The sequence below is a fragment of the Anomaloglossus baeobatrachus genome, chromosome 2 (genome assembly GCF_048569485.1).
Source record: "Anomaloglossus baeobatrachus isolate aAnoBae1 chromosome 2, aAnoBae1.hap1, whole genome shotgun sequence".
NCBI lineage: Eukaryota > Metazoa > Chordata > Amphibia > Anura > Aromobatidae > Anomaloglossus > Anomaloglossus baeobatrachus.
Window position 1 is genome coordinate 55,620,248 of NC_134354.1, and position 23,056 is coordinate 55,643,303.

The following is a 23,056-nucleotide window of genomic DNA, read 5'->3' on the forward strand; positions in this document are numbered from 1 at the left end:
CCACAGGATAGAGTATAACATCCCGATAGTTGGGGGGGGTCTGACTGTTGGTACCATCAACTATCCTCGCGCCTCTGTTCCATTCATTCTCCATGAACTTCCGGAGGTAGCAAAGCTTTTTCAGCTGGTCTTTGGCCCTACCGTAACAGTGAATGGAGCTGCCAGGCGCACAATCAGTCTCCGTTCTCTTCTCACGGGCCGGGTCTCAGGACTAGTGGGGTCCCAGTGGTCAGAACCCAGCGATCGAGATGTTACCCCCCCCATCCAACATTCATATGTGGTACCATCAATTGAATGCCTATGGCTTTAGCATGGGATGTGATAAGAGCTCCTGGAGGTGGACTGCAGAGGTGTCCCAGTACCTTGGACCATATAGTGTATTGTTAAAGGGAAGTCCCCTAAAATTTTTGGCAAGAAATTGTATGTTCTCCCAATGTATTATTATATCATGATGTAATCCTCCACCTAATAGAAGGAAATCTTCCTGCAGAAGGTGATAGTAGTTTGCTCTATTGGTTGATGTGTAGGGATTTGTGTAATTGACCGGAATAGGGCTGTTGCTCACACCTCATTATACTGCAGTAAATGCTGATTGAATATGAATACAGTGCTTCTGACCGCTGCAGACAGTCTCTGGACTCAGCAGCTAGTGCTGTCTGCATTGGCTGAGCCCCCTGATTGACTGCAGTCTTTAGTCACCTTATGAATGAGACGTCATATCTTTGGGTATCGGCAGGGACCACCGGAGCAGCAGTGGCAGATTTATGGGGTAAATATTTATAGAACACCACTTTAGGGGCAATGTAAACAAAATCCTAAAATCACCCCCCAAAATGTAAAGAGAAGGACCTGTGACCTGTCATTAATATCATATTTTGTATATATAAATGCCGCTGTTTTTCCTGAATCCGGAGTTTTTTGTTACTCTCTTGGTCCTGAGCAATCTTCATTCTTGACAAAGGACCCACTTTGTATTTAAGCTCCCAGTAAATTTAGTCTTGTTAGCTAAAGGGGCATGATCCCGAGGAAGACTCCAAGCGAAGAGAGTTTTACAAAGCATCAACTTGACCATCTAGGTTGACTAGGGAATGGGTGGGATGCGCTCTCCATCAACCTCACTAAACGTTAAAGGAAGACACAAGGAGTAGACACAGGGGGAAAATGCATGAACATCTTATCCACAGATGTGTCAGGCAGAAGAAGTTCAGCAAAACTTCAGCAACGATACCACAGAGGAGTACAAGCCACCTGCTTGTAACCAGAGCTAGAATGAACTGAATAATATCACCAGTTCCAGTCCAGGGAAGATGGGAGTAATTAAACACATGGCAAATACTGATAATCAGCAGCTGGATGGAAGGAGGGCTCCACTGGGTCCAAAAGGGGAATAGATGACTATCCAGCAGGAAAGCTACCTAGTACAATGAATACTAACAGCAGGAACAATAGAAAGTCAGGGAGCATTCTGCGCAGCCAAACGCTGTGAGCTTCTACTGCCAGGAACCACATGACTGTGTGTCACCTGTGACATACCCATGAGAAGAAAATGGGGGTAAATAAAGCAAACATTATCTTCTAATTGCATTTACTGCTGACCATAAATTAAAGTTGTTGTCTGGGATTCTTCTATTGATGGCTGATCCTTAGGATTTGTTACTAATCTCTGATCACTGTGACTGCGACACCCAACTCCCCCATCAAACAACTGTTCCCAGCGGCGGCTGTGGCCGAATGCACTGATTTGCGGATCTGCATAGCTCCTTTAACGGCATAGTGGCCACTGCCAGGTACTGCACATCCACCCCTCATTGATTTGGAGAGCGGGGCGGATGTGCACTTATTGGCCACAGTCCATTGCGAGAACTGTGTTGTACAGCTCCGCGACTCTGCACATCTGACCTCTGCCACCACGGAGGACAGATGATTGGTGGGGTCCCGGGTGTCGCACCCCCAATGATCCAATATTGATGACCTATCCTAAGGATAACGCATCAATATAAAAATCCCAGACAGCTCCATTACCATGTTATCTCTATAGTACTGGTTGTTTATTGTTAGAGGTTTTTGCTTTGTGTATTTTTTTTAGGTTTTTCACTTATTGAATAGCTTTTTTGTTATTTTTTTTTGTACTTTAGGGATTTTTTTTTTCTAATTTTAATGTTAATATATTAGAAAGTATTTTTTTTTTTGTTTTGTTACGTTACCCAGACATTGACAGTAGCACCCATCATCAGGTAGAGATGAAACTATGCAGATGGGGTCACAGTCTGGTGACGGCGTCGCTGCAGGCGGTGCTGTGTTCTCGTCTCTTTTCACCTTAGCTGTTTGTGTCTCGCAGAATTGTTTACTATACAATGTAATAATCAGGGCCTATTGTTTCCTCAGGTACAAGCTGCTGATGCTGGAAGAGAAGGCAGCACAACATCCGAAGGGAAAGGTGACCATACACAGGTCTGTACTTACCGGAATCTATATGGATGCACAGTCTGTCAGCACCAGATGACTGGTCAAACCTAGCACAGGCACTCTGTGCACACTTGGCGTGGCCGCATAGTTCAGTGCACTTTCCAATCGACTTCTTTTCCATCTGTTTCCCCTCTTTTCTGACTCCAAAGAGGAGGATAGATAAAAATCCAGTAGGTGGTAAAGTGCCCTGAGGGTCTGTGCCGAGAGTGCCCCGAGGGTCTGTGCCCCGAGGGTCTGTGCCGAGAGTGCCCCGAGGTTCTGTGCCGAGAGTGCCCCGAGGTTCTGTGCCGAGAGTGCCCCGAGGCTCTGTGCCGAGAGTGCCCCGAGGCTCTGTGCCGAGAGTGCCCCGAGGCTCTGTGCCGAGAGTGCCCCGAGGCTCTGTGCCGAGAGTGCCCCGAGGCTCTGTGCCGAGAGTGCCCCGAGGCTCTGTGCCGAGTAGTGCCCCCCCCCCCCCCTCGAGGGTCTGTGCCCAGTCATTACGTGTTGCAGATTGGCCTTTTAAAGGCTTTGAATTTTTTTTTTTAATAGGAGAGACACTCATTAAAAATTTCCCCTGACCCACTTCTATTTATCGCAGGACACTGCACACGTGTAATGACACAAGTCTCTATCGGTTACCTGCCAATTTGCCACTCTGCACTGATATCGGGCTTTCTGTTACAGGTGCTGGAGTGGAGTGAGGAGCGATAATGGAGCCAGTGGAATACAGAGCAGTCGGGTTCCTTCACTTGAAAGGCCGCGCACCAGTGGAGACATTCGATGAGATGAAAGTGCTTTCTGGTGATGATTCTCCATCATATGATGTAGTCAAGATCCGGCATCATCATTTCAATTGTGGTCAAACTTCGGTAGAAACAGCTCCAATTCCCGGCGACCCCATTCCACTATCGATGAGCAAGTGGAGGCTGCCATTTTGGAAAATCTGAGAGTAACCATTCGCCACCTAGCCCAAAATGTCAAGATTAGTGTGGGATCAGTGGAAAAAAAAAATCATCCAAGACCATCTTCATATGCATAACGTGTGCACTCGCTGGCTCCCGGCTGCTCACACCTCTCCAGGTGATGACTGCTCTGTATTCCACTGGCTCCATTATCGCACCTCACACCACTTCAGCACCTGTGAAAGAGACCGAGATGAGTTCAGAGTGGCGAATTGGCTCGTAACCTATAGAGACGTGTATCATTACACATGGTCAGTTTCAGCCTCCTGCGATAAATAGAAGTGGGTCAGGGGAAATCTTTAATGAAAGCCCCTCATAGGCCGCAAGAGAGCTAAAATAATAAAATTAATTCTAACCTTACCGATATCCTGCTGCTCATCAGACCGGGTTTCCCACTCTGGACTCCCGGTTGTGCCTGTGCAGCCAGGAGATTGGCTGCAGCGGTTACATGCCCATCTAGCTGAAATGGGAAGTACAAAGTAAAGTGGTTCTGCAGTGGATGAGGCACAGTGAGGGGTGTTGGGATACCTGGTTATCCAGGATTAGAAAAATGGGGCTTACTATCTCATTGCCCTGTGACCATTATCAGTGTTGCCGTTCAGTGATGGATGATGGGTCTCGTCTTCTGCTTTTCTCCATCTTTGCTGTTTGCTAATTCTAGTTTGAGCAGCGGGGTCAGACTAGTCGCTGCAGATTTAGATGGGGATTGTTGGGCATCAGTTGCACCGGTGCCCATTGGATTCATTCTGCAGGCAGTTATTCCTAAATTGTCTGTCTGCAGTTTTTAACAGGGACAAATGCAAAGTCCTGCATCTGGGTATAAGAAATGTAAAAAGCATATATAGTATGGGAGGAATAGAACTAGGTGATAGCACCGGGGAAAGGACTTGGGAATAATAGTAGATCCCAGATTCAACATGAGCCAACAGTGCGGAGTTGCAGATAAAAAGGCCAATAAAATTCTGGGATGTATCAAGATAAGCATTGAGTCTAGATCAAGAGCGGTAATTATTCCCCTATACCCTGCCCTGGTCAGACCCCACCTGGAATACTGTGTACAGTTCTGGGGGCCCCAATTCAAGAAAGACATCGATATATTGGAGCAAGTCCAGAGAAGAGCAACCAAGATGGTAAAAGGTCTGCAAACTTATGAAGACCGGCTAAAAGAACAAGGAATGTTTAGTTTGAAAAAGAGAAGGCTGAGAGGAGACTTAATAGCGGTCTACAAATATCTGAAAGGAAGTCACAGTGCAGAGGGAACCACCCTATTCTCATTAGCACAAGGAAGTACAAGAAGCAATGGGATGAAACTTACAGGAAGGAGATTCAGATTAGACATTAGGAAAAACTTTGTGACAGTGAGGGCAGTCAGGGAGTGGAACAGGTGACCACGGGAGGTGGTGAGGGCAGTCAGGGAGTGGCACAGGCGACCACAGGAGGTGGTGAGGGCAGTCAGGGAGTGGCACAGGCGACCACAGGAGGTGGTGAGGGCAGTCAGGGAGTGGCACAGGTGACCAGAGGAGGTGGTGAGGGCAGTCAGGGAGTGGCACAGGCGACCACAGGAGGTGGTGAGGGCAGTCAGGGAGTGGAACAGGTGACCACGGGAGGTGGTGAGGGCAGTCAGGGAGTGGAACAGGCGACCACGGGAGGTAGTGAGGGCAGTCAGGGAGTGTTACAGGCGACCACGGGAGGTGGTGACGGCAGTCAGGGAGTGGCACAGGCGACCACAGGAGGTGGTGAGGGCAGTCAGGGAGTGGCACAGGCGACCACAGGAGGTGGTGAGGGCAGTCAGGGAGTGGCACAGGCAACCACGGGAGGTAGTGAGGGCAGTCGGGGAGTGGCACAGGCGACCACGGGAGGTGGTGACTGCAGTCAGGGAGTGGCACAGGCGACCACAGGAGGTGGTGAGGGCAGTCAGGGAGTGGAACAGGCAACCACAAGAGGCAGTGAGCTCTTCATCAATGGAAATCTTCAAGCTGAAGCTGGATAAACATATAGCTGGGATGATTTAGGAAAGCCTAAACTTGCAGGGGTTGGACCTGATGGCCTTTGAGGTCCGTTCCAACTCTACCATTCTATGATTCTATGAGTTGCTTTACACTTTCCATTCACAGCAGTATCTGCTTTGTTCCCATCTGCACCTTGAGCTCTCAACAAATCCATATTCTCTTTTCAGTTTTCTGTTGTTCTGAATGATGGGCTGTTCTTGTTGTTAAAAAGTGACAGGCTCTGAACCCCACAGTGTGAATTTCGCAGTATATACAGTATCTCACTTTAGCATCCTTGTTGAAGTTAAAAAGTACCTTCTGTAATGTCAGAATACAGCTCTCTTCTTACTCTGATCCCTGTGGCGTCTAGCCGTGGCCGGGTGGCGATGCTTCATGCATTGACCTATGACTTCGGGAGCCAATTCCTGGCACTGGCTGCTCTTAAACACCCATGTGGGGTTAATTATCTAATGGTTGCAAATACAGTTAAGCGAAACAAATTTCTGGACCCTGATCCAGCCTCCATCTTTCTACTTCCCACTAGCTGCCCGACTTTTCTGATTAGTAGTCCATGCAGCATCAGGATGCATATCTTAATGTCATGGCTCCTAATAGTAAGAAGGGGTGTGGAGGTAAGGGGACGTTCTCAGGGCTCTGGTACTGCTGACATGGTGGACTGACTTTGCCGTTGGACCTGGGTCCCAGAAATCATTTTGCTAATCTCTAGTGATAAACATACTGTGGTTCTGTGAACTCCGCATCAGAGGAGCTTTTAATGCAAGTCTGTGTCACCTCATTAGTGATTAAAGACGTTTACCAGTAATTAAAAGTCCTATCACCCATTTTTATTTCATAATCCACCCTACTTACTCATATATTGATGTACAAGTGCATTAATATACTTACTGATCGCCATCTCCTACGGATTGCAGCGCCACTTCTTTGCCAGTTCACACAGGGAGTGTTGCGTCTCCCTTCAATGTAACCTCAGATTGAAGCCACATAGCCAAACATTAAGAAGGCGACTCGTTAACACACAAACCCCTGCTGTGAGCCGCTGAGTCCGATTACAGGTCGCTTAGACCGGAGCAGCGCTGGAAACTTGGGAAGACGTTCTTCATAGTTAAAAAAAAAAAAATCACTGTAGTGGTTCTTTATATTTTTTTTTCCACCACCGAAGTGGCCCTATAAATTTAGTCCCTTTGCCCCTAGGCTTATACTTACGCTATAACGTCTTCACCTTTTTGTTTTCAGTGGCAATATCTTGTGCCGGTAACTTCTGATTGGCCGGAAGTCAGAAGTTACGTAAGGAGCTTTCATTGCATCTCTGAGGCCAGAACGAGACTCTCATAGACTTGTATTGAGTTGTAACCTCCGGCGCTCTCCACGAAACACTAGAGCTGCCAGCAGTTCACAAATCACAGGAAACTGACCGAAGTGGTGGGACTAGGGGCACGAGAGTTAGATTTAATACACCATTCCAGCAGTGCAATAGAAAACCGCTGGAGTGGTGCTTTAAGTATTTTCAAGTACTTACACATCATTACATAGATGATTAGGAAAGATTCTAAAATAAAAAATATTCTTTAATATTAATTATCCTATAGTATAGTAGGATCCGACTCCGTGGAGGTGGCCACCCCTCACCAAGTGCGGAGTAGAAGCAGCACGCTTATGGCTGAGCCTCGTGATGCAATTCATTTGGTTCAATTGAATGGGGGTGAGCCTGGAAGAAGTGCTGCCTTGTGGATGGCAAGCAAAGGAGTCGTCTCATGACTTCCTGGTCACTCAGATAATTGGAAGCGGTGTCGGGGGTCAGACCGCACAATCTGGTGTTGATGTGTCCTAAGAATACACCTTTTTAAAGAGGAAGTTTGGATAGTAATATGGTGTACAAATAAAAGACCTATTTACCGATTTCCCCCCATCACCACCCTGTTTTGAAACCTCTTATGTCCCCTACCGGTCTCTTTAATCTACCTGTGATTGGCTGCAGTAGTCATGTGACATGTAACCGCTGCAACCAGTGATTAGCTGGAAGTACAGAGACCGTGGGGCAATCAATATGATATTGTTACACCATTCTGGTCAGTGGTTTTTATTACTATATACATAAAGTGGTCGGGCCCATTTCCTGGTATGACGACCACATCGAGGTTATTCAAGCTTACGTTCTATAGTCGATATGTCTTCTGGAGCTAACCATGGATAGTAGGAATCTTGTCAGACTTAAGGTACGTCTCTGTGTCGTTCCAGATTTGGTGACTTTGTGGATCTCAGTGAAGGCCCCCATATTCCCAGGACTGGCTTTTGTTTGCAGTACGAGGTGACCGCACATCACCCCCTGTCCACCATCTCCTCGGAATATGTCCGACGCTTCCAGGGTCTCTCCTTACCCAGACACTTGATGGTAAGAATCTGCATGATTTCTGCTCTTTCTATTGATTGATAACTGATTGGTTGTTCATTGAAGCACAATAATCCTGGACCATTATCCGCAACGTCAGTGGTTGCGTCACCTGTGGGCACTGATGTGATTAATATATGTAGCTGTATTGCCTAGAATTAACAAAATATAACCAGGGACTCTGATAAAAGTTCACCCATGGGTGTCTCCCAACTGTACCCCAGGTATCACGTTGTTTGAGAGAAAGGAGTTCGAGTTTGAGGCTGAACCTTTTATTTTCAGGGGAGCAAAGCCGCTGCCAAAAGTGAAAAAAAAAATGGTTATTGATAAAGGTGACTATACGGCTTTGAAACGCGTAAAAAAAACCCCTATTATCATCATTGTTGAAGAACCCATGTGCTAGCGCAGCACAGCCCACCCCACCTCGTCTGCTTTCATCCAACTGGATCCATCGAACTATGGCTTTGGCCTCTCACTGTTGAAGAAGCGTGAACGCTCGGCTGAGCGGAGAGCCCGTGTGTGGTGAGGGATGTGTTCTCGTGTATGACCACAGTGTTATAGTATAGGTGATAAATCGGTCATCGGCGGGGTCTGCCACCAATCCCAGTCACTTTCTTTGGTCTTTAGGACCCGTAACATGCACGTGTGACCACGATTCCCATAGGCAGAGAGTGGGGCTGGTGTATATACACTACTAACGCTGATCAGACGATTGACCCGGGACCCCATCAGTCATGCATGTATCTCTTATCCTGTGCATAAGGTGATACATGTTGGTGCTTTACCTTTTTTGTTTAGTAGACCTTACAGTTACGATCTCTGGTGATTTCGGCAATGCTGAGCACGCATTTTGTTTTTTTATTTTAATAGGGGGATAGGAATAAGTTGTGAGACCCTCATACACGTAAGATAAAAAAAAATGGAGATGTAAAGAGGGGTTTCAGATGCATAGCAATTAGCAAGACCTGATCCATAGGCCAGGAGGAGCTGTGAGGACCGCCTCTTACCTCCCAGCATCCGCCGCTCTTTGTTTGATTAGTCAGCCTGGCGCAACACCATTGCTGCGTGATGTAACTTCACTCCAGGCCGGCTAATCAATTGAAGAGTTGCAGATGTCATCAGGTAAGAGACAGTTCTTAGGGCTTTGGTCGAGCGGCCTCAGGTCCTGCAAATCAATTTGTGCCCACTCTACTTATGCGCCATTAAGTGCGTGTCCCAAACTCAAAGCGATCTGAGCATGCTGGGAGTTGTAGTTTCTCCACAGCTGCACAGCCGCTGACCCCCTATCGTTCATACTAATTCCAATAAGAACAGCAGCTTCTCAGCACAAACTGCAGCACTAACTAGTAAAGTTCTGAGCATGCATGTGCCATACTGTACATGGAAGGAGATTTGTGCGCGGCTCGTTATATTTCCATACCTCACTATTTTTCTTTGCTCCACTTTATTTGTTTTGTTCTCTTGCTACGATTACAATACAATCAGTCCTCTATTGTGTGGTCGGGCGCTCGCGTCCTTTATGTTAGCATAATTACAGGGGACACTTGTTTGCGGACCCTCCAGATAACCCCGCGTGGTCCGGCTTTTGCTCCATCGTTCTCCCTGAGCGTTAAATAATAATTGCAGTTGAACAAGGGTCTATAATAGCGCACTTGTTTTTCTTCCCTTTTTTCCTTTTCTTCTCTGGTTAATAAGCTACAAGAGGCTCTGAATTATTAAATCGCATTTAACCGCGTGAAAGACGATTCTGTTCTGCGTCCTTAGTCGGATCATGCTGAGCCGGGCCGCGAGCTGTGGAGGGAAGGGAGGAGTGTTGTGTGCAAATACCTGGCAGGAAAGCCTGGTGCACAGATAGTATAGTATAGTGTGTGTATAGATAGATGGATGCACACACACACTATATATATATATATATATATATATATATATATATATATATATATATATATACACGCATACGCATATATATCATGTGTGTATATATATATGTGTGTGTGTGTATATGTATATATATATATATATATATATATATATACACACATATGCACATTATATATATACTGTAATATATATATATATATATATATATATATATATATATATATATATATATATATATATACACACACACACATACGCATATGTATAATGTGTGTGTGTGTGTGTGTGTGTATATATATATATATATATATATATATATATACATATAATTACATATTACACATATATACACATACACATATATATTATGTGTGTGTGTATGTATATATATCTGTATATATAAATATATATTGTATATATGTAATGTATAGTGTGTGTGTATATATGTGTATATATATATATATATATATATATATATATATATATATATATATATATATATATATATATATATATATATATATATATATATATATATATATATATATATATATATATATATATATATATATATATTTCCAGTATTCGTCACAAATAACAAATGTAATGCAAGTCAATGGGGAACCCGAGCATTTACCTGGGAAATCTTCAAGAAAAATTCTGGGTTCCCCATTGACTTGCGTTAAGTTTGTTATTCGAGGCGAGTACTGGAATAGTATCAGGTATTTAGAGGGCATTACCCGAATATTTCACTATTCTTCCATCTCTAATAATCATCCAAATGATGTAGATATCCTATTCCAAGGACAGATCAATACACAAGTCATTTACAACCCCTTAGTATTGTCTCCTTTCCAGACATTTGTCTTCATGGATACAGGATATTAAAAAATACAAAACTCTGCTGTCCTCGCCCTTCCAGAGTTTCGGCTTCCGTTATTTTGCTGCGGTATTGATGTCACATTAACAGCGCTGCAGCCAGTCGGTGACTCTGAGCGGCTCAGGCTGAGCTCAGTCAACGTGATAACAGCGCTGCAGCCGAACAGCGGAGACCAGGAGTTGTGGCAGAGTCTCTGGGAGCGTAGTTGTAGCACATTTTGTTATATTTACAATAAACTATACTTTATAAGGAAATGTTTTCTGAAAGCTGACAACCCCTTTAAACCTTCGTCAGGGGTCTGGCAGCAGCTTATTCTCCTCTCCCCATGCGTGCTTTGCCGAGCCCCTAGTTCTTGTGTATTTAGGTCTGACCCCACCACTTACCAGCTGAAATGGCATAGCTCCATATACTGTGTAGTGGCCGTTCTCAGCTCAGCTCCCATTCACTTCATCAGTAGCTGCAGTACCGGAGAGTGGCCACTACACAGTGTGTGGTGCTGTGGTTTTCCCTCTTTGGGCACCTTGTACATGCAGCCGCAGAGGAAGCTGCATGCAGCTGATGGTGGGGGTCCCGGGTGCCGGACACGTTTCTCTCCAGCAATCCAGTGTGACCTTTGTGATGGAAGATGATCTCTAGTCACTCAGTGGCCTCACCGGTCACATACAGGTGTCTGCGCTCAGCCATAGAAGCCAGTATTAGGCCATAGATGGCTGCTTCCTCTGATGGGCTGCAGTGGTCACCTGCTGGCCGCTTGTTTACAAGGTCCAGGAGCACAACCAGAGCTTCTGAACTGCATTTTTGCATCATTTATTTTTTAATCTGTTTTCCATGGCTGTAAAATCTCCTTAAAGGGAATCTATCACCAGGTTTTTGCTCCCTCATAGCAGTATAACGTAGGGGTGGAGATCATGATTCCAGTGATGTTACTTACTGAGCTGTTTGCTGTGATTTTGATAAAATCAGTGTTTTCTCTGCGGCAGATCTAGCAGTTATGCAGAGCTCATGAATATGCTGGACTACCTGGCAGCAGGCCAAGTAGTCCTGTAATGATCTATTGCTGATTAAACAGCAACCCAGTAAGTGACACAACATTTGAATCGTGATAAGTAGTGCGTGAACCTGTGGATAATCGGGTCCACTAAACCAGCACAGGAGAAAAAAAAATCAGTATCTGCAAGCGAACATGACCCTGAACAATGAGAACCCCATACAAGTCAATGGGACGAGACATTCGGGGCTGTAAAATGGCCATAGTAAGCATTAGGGGGTTGCAAATAGAAGTTAGTTGGCAGTAAGAGCAGGATAGTTATACATACCATGTTTCCCAGAGGATCACTTTGCATTCAGACTCTTTTCTGGGCCCACTAATTAAGGTTCATGAATATTCACTGCTTCCCCGCCCACCCTCTGTGCCAGTGTCTGTGATTGGTTGCAGACTGTTATACATGCCCCCTCCACCCTGTGTCCATGTTTGTGATTGGTTGCAGTCACTTTGCGGTTTAGTAGTGTAAAAATAAAATAAAAAATAATTTAAAATATAGGGGCGTGTATAGCAGTCTGCAACCAATCACAGACACTGGCACAGAGGGTGGGTGAATCAGTGAATATTCATTAACCTTAATTAGCAGGCCCTGATGAGAATCTGACTGCAGTGTGATCCTCTGGGAAACAGTATGTATAACAATCCTGCTCTATTTGTAGTCCACATGATTTTCATTTTTTTACAGTGATTTCCCTGGCTAGTCATGCTTGCCAATACTTGATATGTCTGTGATGGCTCTGGAGGAGCACACTACCTAAAAGCTTGCTGATTGGCTGCTCTGCAACAGTTCAACAAGCTTTATTCGGGTGACAAATGTCACTGAAACTAATTTATGTAAACATAAATAAATATAAATAAACATATGTTGATGTAAACAAATAAATTGGTGTAGGGTCTTCCTGTATTATGACCCAATAACCATGGCCTGAGAATACCAGCTCTCGGCTTTATCATGGCTGGGTATCAAAATTGAGGGGGGCCACAGCCCGGTTTTTAAATTTTTTTATGTAAATAATTTAAAAAAAAAAAAGCCACACGCGGTTCCTCTTATTTTGCTACACAACAGAGATAAACGCACGGCTGGGGGCTGCAGACTGTAGCCGTGGCTTTATCTGTGCTGGGTATCATAACGTGGGGGGACCCCACGCCAAACTTTTTTAAATTTTATTTTTAAAGCAATAGAGACACACAGCGCCTCTGGTTGCAGTCAGAGACACTGTCTCACCGGGTGGGGGCATGTCTGACTGCAACCAATCAGGTGTGGAGACTGCCGGTGGGCAGGAGAAGCTGTGAATGTCTGTAAAGGATAATGTAAGCAAACATTGTTGACCTTAGGGAGATCAACATATCCACTGCGGAGACACCATCACATGTTTCTCAACGCAGTGATTCTAGAGCAATGCCCCCTGGGAAGTATGCAAATAAGAAAGCCGCGGAGACACCATCACATGTTTCTCAACGCTGCCAAGAAACTAGCCAGGTCTTTCACCGGGAAGGAACAACCACGGGAAGGGCAGTCTCCAGTCAAGGAGACCACCTATACCAAACATGGTATCCATCCACAGACAGCCGTTTCGGGGTATTTGCCCCTCATCAGTGTGGAGTAGGAATCTGGCTAGTGGGGGCAATGCCTAGTAAAAGACTATTTAAGCAAACATTGTTGACCTTAGGGAGATCAACATATCATGTGATGGTGTCTCCGCGGCTTTCTTATTTGCATACTTCCCAGGGGGCATTGCTCTAGAATCACTGCGTTGAGAAACATGTGATGGTGTCTCCGCAGTGGATATGTTGATCTCCCTAAGGTCAACAATGTTTGCTTAAATAGTCTTTTACTAGGCATTGCCCCCACTAGCCAGATTCCTACTCCACACTGATGAGGGGCAAATACCCCGAAACGGCTGTCTGTGGATGGATACCATGTTTGGTATAGGTGGTCTCCTTGACTGGAGACTGCCCTTTCCGTGGTTGTTCCTTCCCGGTGAAAGACCTGGCTAGTTTCTTGGCAGCGTTGAGAAACATGTGATGGTGTCTCCGCGGCTTTCTTATTTGTAAAGGATAATGAGCTGCCTTGAAAGTAGCATTACAGCCGCACGGGAGACTCTCTGTAAGTATAAGGGTATGTGCGCACGTTGCGTTCTGGCATGACAAATAAATTGCAGCGTTTTGTCACTGCATGTGCGTTTCAAAACGCAGCCAAAACGCTGCGCCTTGGATGCATTTTGAATGCAGAATTGATGCGTTCTGGACGCTTGCTTTGCCATAGACACAGTGGAAAAAGCATCCAAAATGCACTAACGAAGTGCCATATTTCTTTTTAGCACTCATCAATTTCGTCAAAAATTTGGCATACAAAACGCAACGTGTGCATGGAATTTCCTTAATTCTCATGCACTTGTCTGGGGACGCAGAACGCATGCGTTTACACTAAACTTCAAAATGCTGTGTAAACGCATGTAAATACACAACGTGCGCACAGACCCTAACACACTTGCTGTAATCCCTCTATTCCTTCTACCACCATTTTAAAGCACTGGATTCTGTTCCCCATAGACCTTTATACGGGGCCTGGCGTCTGGACAGACATCCAGGAACAATTCCAGCCCTGAACCGGGGCTTGTTGTTGTTTTGGATTTTTTTTGTTTTTTCTTTTTGTTGTTTTTTAACACCGTTGGACCCACTGATCCTATCATCTGTGAGCCCGCCCATCACAATCTCCTAAGCAGAGCAGCGAGGGAGTGACTGTGATCAACCACAACAAGAGCAAAGCTGAAGGAATAGTAATTGTGGGGCTAAATAGGGTGTGGTCATTTTTACCGGCCTGTTTCTGGGCACTTTCCCCCAAATTAGGTATGTGTGCTGTGGAGGTTTCTGAGCACTTTCCTCCAGATTAGGTATGTGTGCTGTAGAGGTTTCTTAGCACTTTCCTCCAGATTAGGTACGTGTGCCGTGGAGGTTTCTTAGCACTTTCCTCCAGATTAGGTACGTGTGCCGTGGAGGTTTCTGAGCACTTCCTCCAGATTAGGTACGTGTGCCGTGGAGGTTTCTTAGCACTTTCCCCCAGATTAGGTACGTGTGCCGTGGAGGTTTCTGAGCACTTTCCTCCAGATTAGGTACGTGTGCCGGGTGAGGAAGGTTTCTTAGCACTTTCCTCCAGATTAGGTACGTGTGCCGTGGAGGTTTCTTAGCACTTCCTCCAGATTAGGTACATGTGTCGGGGAGGTTTCTTAGCACTTTCCCCCAGATTAGGTACGTGTATCGGGTGAGTGAGGTTTCTTAGCACTTTCCCCCAGATTGAGTACCTGTGCCTTGAAAGTTCTGTACCAGCGTCCTATGGAGATTTGGGCACTATATGGCGGCACATTGACTACCTATGAGTCTGTGGCTCTGCATGGACCTTGACCATCACTAATCGTCTCTACAGAACAGTAAAGGCTCGTATAACCCCTATGACATATGATGCTCGGCTCATAGCTTTCCATTGATATTGTCGTGGCTCGGATAAATAATATGACTAATTGTCGTATTTTTACCACAGGCTCATCACACCGTGTGGAATAAACTACGAACGAGAGCCCAGAAACCGGTAAGATGACACAACTGGCCATGAAATCCTGTGAGAGCGCACCAGAACCAGTGACGTGTTTGTGATCCCAGGATTAATGAAATAAACTACCAAAGAGAGAAATTAGAGGAGGAAAGAGCGGCCATAAAGCGGCTACCGGATCACGGCCCGGCTCTTTACTGCAGCTTGTTATAGGCGATGCAGGGGGATAATTCCTCACGTTTATTGCCCTCGGCATGTAAAATCAGACAGTTACTAGTAAAGACTCATATAAAGTCTATTCTGCTACCAAAAAATGACTGCGGCTGAATGACGACCGGCCACAAAATCCTGCTCTTATTTCTGGACCGTATGAATTAGAAACATTTATATTGTCCCCATCACCTATAAGCGGTATGTCTGTTGTTCCTCTGCTATTCCTCCTGGAATATTCTTGTTAATTTCCAGGAGGAATAGTGTCATGTAGGTGATTATACTGTATACATGATGGTTGAGCTCCAGGATTTAGAGCTGTACACGCGGGCTCGTCACTCTCAGGGGGCTCGTTCTGTCCACTCACCCCCGCAGTGTGCGCCGATCACCCTCAATCACTGGCTATAAGCGATTCTCAGACGTGACCATCCGCAGGCGTCCACATTATAACACTCTTATTGTAACACACCCTACATTAACTTCTTCCCGCCACCGCCAATTTTGATTTTTGCATATTTCCACCCCTTGTTTGAAGAGCCATCTTTTTTTTTTTTAGTTTCTGTCAATATAGCCATATGGTTTTTGCAGGACAAGTTGTAGTTTGGAAAGATGCCGATCCAAGTTTCTATATAATGTATTGGAAAACTGGAGAAAAAAAAATTCCAAGTGGGTTGAAATGGTTCAATTAAAAAGCAATATCCCCATTGTTTTTTGGGTTTGGTTTATAGGCCATTAAATAAGCGGTCTAAATGACCACCGTGATTCTCCAGGTCCGTACGATTACTGCCATACCGAAACTTTTTTTTTTAATTGTTCCTCTCATTTGATTATTTTAGTGATTTTATTTATTTTTTATTTTTTTTATTTATTTATTTATTTTTTTTAAAATTCAGAACTTTGTGAAAATACTTGATTTGTGTCCACTTTCTGAGACTCATCACTTTTTTTTTAAAGGGAACCTGTCATCAGAAATTTTGCTTTAAACCTAAAAGTTTCCCCCTCTGCAGCTCCTGGGCTGCATTCTAGCAGGTTCCTGTACTTTTGTGGCCCCTTTTAAACCAAATTAAATACTTTATAAACTTGTACCTTTTGCTATGTAAATTTTGTAAATAGTCCGTGGGGGCGGGCTCTCTGCTGACCGTTGCTGTTCCTCCAGCACATTTACGCCGCCCCCCAACGCTGAATTTCATATCTCAGGACGCCGTCCCTGGGCGCCCGTGGTCCCGCGCATGCGCTGTGCGACTGTAGCGGGACTGTGCACGTGTGACCGCTGGTGACGTTTTGTGCAGGCACGAGGTTATGGGCGGCGCTGTGATTGCATCGCAAGTGCCCGCCCATAACCTCGTGACCGCACTTTCCCCTCTTCCTCCAGCGTTCTGCGCAAGCGCTTGCTGGCCAGATGACCCGACGTCACCTCTTTCCCATCTTGCCCTGCTGCAAGGTAAGATGGGAAGGAGGTGACGTCGGGTCCTTTGGCCGGCGAGCGCTTGCGCAGAAAGCTGGAGGCAGTGGGGGAAAGCGCGTCCACTAGATTACAGCGCCGCCCATAATCTCGTGCTTGTGACACACGTCACCAGCGATCATGGCGTGGCCGGCACCTCGGGCGCAGTGGGCGGCGTCCTTATGGATGAAATGGAGCGTGGGGGGACGGCGTCAATGTGCTGGAGGAACAGCAACGGTCAGCAGAGAGCCCGCCCCCATGGACGATTTACAAAATTTACATAGCAAAAGGTACAAGTTTATAAAGTATTTAATTTGGTTTAAAAGGGGGCACAAAAAGTACAGGAACCTGCTAGAATGCAGCCCAGGAGCTGCAGAGGGGGGAACTTTTAGGTTTACAGCTAAATTTCTGACGACAGGTTCCCTTTAAAAAAAAAAAAAAAGTGATGAGTCTCAAAGTGGACACAAATCAAGTATTTTCACAAAGTTCTGAATTTTAAAAAAAATAAATAAATAAAAGGGGCCACAAAAAGTACAGGAACAGTGCTAGAATGCAGCCCAGGAGCTGCAGAGGAGGGAACTTTTAGGTTTAAAGTAAAATTTCTGATGACAGGTTCCCTTTAAGTTTGCCATTGACGTAGCTGTGTGAGAGCATGTTTTTTGCGTATCGAAATGGAGTTTTTATTTTGGGGTGTTTTTTTGTTTTTTTTTTGAGCTGGAATCACATTTTTGGGTGGAAGTGCAACAACCCCCACCCCCCAAAAAAAAACTAAAAAAAAAACTCCAGAACTTATCTTTATTTGTTCTTTTTAATAACCGAACTTACCTTTATGGTTTAAAATAAAATACTAGATATGCTTAGCTTTTCTTGGACGGGAAAAACTGGTATGACTCCCGAACTTAATTTTATATATTTTAAATATATTTAATTTAAAAAACATGTGTGCGAGTGTGTGTGTATATGTGTGTGTGTGTATATATATGTGTATATATATATATATATATATATATATATATATATATATATATATATATATATATATATATATATATATATATATATATATATATATATATATATATATATATATATATATATATATATATATATATATATATATAATATGTGTGTGTGTGTGTGTAGATATATTTATTTATTTACAGTATATTGTATACGTGTACCTTTGTCAATCAATTACAGTGGCACTCAAGTTGCGCCATCCTAATTTGGATGAGTTTCTAGGATGGCGCGATTTCAGTGATTCCACTGTAATTGATTGTGTGTGGTTAAACATCAGCAATAGGAGCTAGCTCCGGTCTCTGCTGTTAGAGGCAGATGATGGCTGTGTAATACAGCCGGTATCTGCTCCTGTGCTCAGCACCTGCTCCATGGCGTGTGTGTGTGTGTGTGTGTGTGTGTGTGTGTGTGTGTGTGTGTGTGTGTGTGTGTGTGTGTGTGTGTGTACCTATACATTATCTATCTATCTTTCATTGGGTACGAAGTGGGTAATATCCGGACTTTGGATGCTAAATTATACCTATAATTTTTATTCCTCTCATATTACTGACTATTTATAGTCCTGATTCATCATTTGGGGGTGGGGGGGAGGGGAGTTTTAAGTCTCTTTTACATTTTTTTTTTTTTTTTCTTGCCATTTCTAGTGCTAATTTCTTCAAGATGGCTTACACTGTTCATGAATTTGGCGCAAAATAAAAATGTTTCTCCTTTTTTTTTTGTCTTGAAATGTTTTGGCGCCAAATGTTGCACAACTTGCATACGGGTGCAGAAAATGTGTTGCTGTACTGAAACACATATTGGTGGGGGGGGGGGGGTTTGGTGTGAAGTTGCACAAAATTTTTGTGCAAAAAACATCTGGATTTGCTAAACTCCCCCTCCAAAGACGGAAAAAAAGAACAGGTGAGCACATAAAAATAGACTTAAATAAGGATGTATATGAAATAGTAGAAAGGTGCAAAAAACACACAACTAGAAATGAAAAATTCCAGAGGCACAAAGGCAGTGATGAATCGCCGGCACGATGGGGCTGTTTTTGTCAATTGTGTAAGGAAATGTTGCACAATCCCATGTGTAGACCCCGGGATCGGACCCTTGGGTGGTTACACTACATGTTTTCCCTCAGGTTCCTCTCTTTTATGGAGCAGTGGATGGTTATAGTCCCAGGCGGACTGTGGTGTAACGTTCTTTTTATTCTTCGTGGGATATGTAGCCGGAGAAACTTATAAATGCAGCTGAATTTTGCCACGAGCAGAGATTATGGACACATCCCAAAATCTTATTTCTGCCAGGTTTGCGTAGTTCTTGCAGAAGTTCGTCTTTGTTCCATAATACATAACTACACGAGCGCCGCTCACACATAGTATGTGGTGGATGCTATTGATTGCCAATGTAAGAGATTTTTGGCTTCGCTTTATCTTTCTCCTTGAGCCCAAAGGAAAAAAAAAGCTTAGAGAGTTTATTACAGGTATTATTTATCTGTAACAAAACCGTGGAAATTAAGAAAAAAAAAACCTGCAGACGAGTTGGAAGCTCAGCAGTAAGATAGGAGAGCAGGATACATTCCACGTCCTCCTAAGAAGAAATATTTTTGTAATTCTAAATTGCATGAAAATCCGCACCTTGGAACTTTTTTTTTTTTATTTACTGTTTATTATTTATTTTTTTTTTAAAGGTAAATAACTAAAAGTGAAAATGCTCTAATATAAAATTCCAGACAAAATTTTAGGACACTGCTGTTTTGTGCAGTGTTTTTCCTTGTTCTTCTTGGAAAATGCACCTTGTAAATTCAGACTGAAAGCAGCAAAACCAGGAACATGTATGGAACCGAGGAGTAAAGAAATGCACATGAAGCAAAACAGAATGTATTAAGCCTTAGCTTCCTTATAGTGCCCCCCTTTTTATTCTGATGGCCCTTTTATACCCCTTTGAAATTCCTGAAAGTAGATTCATCAAGTCGAAACCTAGGGGTTTCTACCGGAGTTGCCAGAGGTGCGGTGCACTTGTTGACTGCTTTGCCTTCACTCTGCATCCGACTGATTTCTAACCATCTCTATTAGGTTGTGTTCGGGTGATTGTGGAGGCCATGTAATGTGACGCAGCCCTGATTCCACTTCTAGATCACTTTGCATAGCCTGGAGGTGTTTTGGATCATTGTCCTGTTCCAACACTAATGATGGTCCAACTAAGTGCAAACCAGATTTGATGGCATGTCATTGCAAAATACCAGGCACTTTCTAATGTGAACTGGTGCATACTGAGCATGAAACATAGTAACAAAAAAAGAGGCAATTGCACTCTGTAATGCTAAGATATGTGTAACAATGAATATGGGAATATAGACATGCATTATTGCTGTGATTAATATGTAAAAATGAGATACTTGGCACACAAAAATGGCCAGTTTTTTGTGAGCCCAACAGGCAAAGCTAAGGCAGCCTCTTATTGTTGGGTCCCTGCCTATTCTAATGTTTCTCTTTGGGTTAAAAAAACCCCTCCAATTTATGGGCAGACAGGAACCTGCAAATGAAGAATTAAAGTCTCCTAAGGCTGAAGAGCCAGATTGACCCATAAATTGGAGGTTTTGTTATTTTTAACCCAAAGTGAGGCATTAGAGTAAGCAGGGACCCAACAATAAGGCTTGGGCCACACTGGGATCTACTGCGGTCCTCGCATGACACTCGGCTCATGCTGGCAGCACAGCAGGAGCTGATTGTCATGCGAGTGTCACTGCGACTGAGGTCCGATCATGCGATCGGACCTCAGCTGTGGAGGGCGGGCCGGCTCTGAGGAGGGGAGGGATTTATCTCCCTCTCTCCTCCGTAGCCGGCTATTGCCATTCCCGCTCTGCACTTGCGGTACACCGGAGTACTGCGAGTGCAGTGTGATTTTTCTCTCTCCCCATAAACTTGAATGGGTGCGAGAGAAATAAGACTAACATTACAGTCGCAGCATGCTGCGATTGTTTTCTCGGTCCGATGAGGGCTGAGAAAATAATTGCTCATGGGTGCTAGCGCATAGGGTAATATTTGTCCCAGTGGAATGTGATAAAACATCGCATTCCACTCACTCCAAATTTCATGCCGTGTGGCTTAGGCCTAAGAGGTCGCATTGGCGTTGCCTGTTGGGCTCACATAAAACTGGCCAATTTTGTGTGCGAAGTATCACATTGTTTACATGTTTTTCATAGCAGTAATACATGTCTATATTCCAATATTCATTGTTAAACATATCTTAGCACTACAGAGTGCAATTGTCTCTATTTTAAATGCAAAATGCTAGTTAGCCATGATGGGCAAGTGTACCTTGAATATGGAATAAGTCACCAAAAGTGTCACCGGCAAAACACCATCACAGCTCCCCCTTCATACTTCACGGTGGGCACCATACATGTAAAAAACATTCTTTCACTTTTCCTGCGGTTGGTACCAAAAATTCTCAAATTTTAACTTCTCAGATCACTGTTCAGCTTTTCCCTGATTTAATGTCCAATGCTTGTATTGCTTGGCCTAAACAAGTCTCTTCTTGTTTATGGTCCTCAGTATTGGCTTCTTTGTAGCAATACAAGCATAAAGGTCACTTTTTGCTGTCTCCTAGAGTTCAGATGTTGTGTTGTGTGTCTGCTACTTAATTGTTTGAGGGTTGTTATTTGAGGTGCTATCAATTTGCATTTTTTAAGGCCCTGACTCTGATGACCTTATCCTCTGCAGCAGAAGGATTTTTTTTTCTCTTTCCTAACATTCCTTACATGGGTCAGGTTCATCATAGCGATTTGAAGGTTTTTACGATTGCAATTAAAGATTCTATTTTCCAGATGGCAGTCCTCCATTTCTTAACGTGCTGATTTGACTGGTGTTTTTCTTTTTTGTTGAGGGATTCATGATTAAGGGGGTGCTGAAGACTGGACAGATGCTATGAGCAGCTATATCTGGTGGTCCCATTAAGAATGAGTGTAGCAAATATGCACATGATTGACCATCGCTACATTCACATGGTCCTGGGGATCAGTGGGGGTCCAACCGCTTGGACCCCAGTGATTGGGAAGTTATCCTCTCATAGTGGCTGTTGCAGCTGCACAGATCGCACATATATAGTATGTGCACCTCAGTTTTGCATTATAGGGCAGTATTTATCCGCCTCATGTATGAAATTAGTGCAGATAAATCGTGAAATAGTCGATCTTCGCATCCCATGAAATCCCCAGCACATGCATCCGCAATGCATCGCCTGGTATTAAGTGCCACTTCATATACTGGATTGCTCTGACCTGGATAAGCATTCACCAGTTAAATATCCGTTCGCATTCGTGCAGCCGGGCAGTAATATGGACTCTGTATAATCTGTGCATGACATATATCGATGAAGGACAATGAGGATTTCCAGCCTCCGCCGTCTCCTAGTCATCTCGATGATCCGCTCCGAGATTTTCTCAGGTTTGTTGAAGTTGCTCTTCAGACTGGAGAGTACGGAACAATAGCTGGGAGGCAGGAATCGTATTGACAAGGAGCCTGGATTTCACTGTGTCTGTAAACAAGAATTGATTGAGTCGAATGTGACCTGTCATCAGCCGTACATGCAGCGAGGAGGGAGCGCTCCAGCCTGCAAAATGCACTGCAAATTCCGGTTCACCCGCCATTGTGTTTCACCATTTCTACATTTATTAACCTGGTAGGAATTATCAAGAGATTTTGCTTTTTTTTTTATTGCTAAATGTTCTTTGTAATGGATACTGTGTGCAAAGAGAATAAAAAGCATGATCCAGGACATAAAGGCGTGAGGACAAAATAATCCCTGAAAAAAGACTTGGTCTTAAAGGGGTTGTCCACTACTTTTACATTGATAGCCTATCCTTAGGATAGATCATCAGTGTCTGATCGGCCCAGGTCCAACACCCTGCACCCCTGCCGATAACTGCTTTCGGTCCCGCCGGCGGCAGCAGGTGGCCAGAAGTACGCAGTTCCACTAGTGTAAGGATAATTAAATACACAAGGTGTCTTACAAGTTGCGACACAAAATGGGCCTACTGAAGCTTGCATAATGAATGACTCAGTATGTCAAAAAAAGCAAGCGGTACTACTATAATCCTCAACTAAACATTTGTACATGAACATTATTGGTACATCATCTAATATATAAAGCTCATTGTATGTATGTATGTGTATGTGTGTGTGTGTGTGTGTGTATTTATGTCCGCTAAAGGAATTCGCACCGTCGCATTTACAATCACGAAATTTTGCAC

General features: G+C 44.1%; 1 protein-coding gene across 1 annotated transcript in view; it reads left to right on the plus strand.

The window, feature by feature from the left end:
- MRPL39 (mitochondrial ribosomal protein L39) overlaps window positions 1-23,056 on the plus strand; it is a 124,234-nt gene that overhangs the window by 96,460 nt on the left and 4,718 nt on the right. Inside the window, exons 8-10 of the mRNA XM_075333394.1 lie at window positions 2,386-2,451; window positions 7,652-7,805; window positions 15,144-15,191. Coding sequence (XP_075189509.1) covers window positions 2,386-2,451; window positions 7,652-7,805; window positions 15,144-15,191 — 268 coding nt within the window. The remainder of the gene's footprint in view (window positions 1-2,385; window positions 2,452-7,651; window positions 7,806-15,143; window positions 15,192-23,056) is intronic.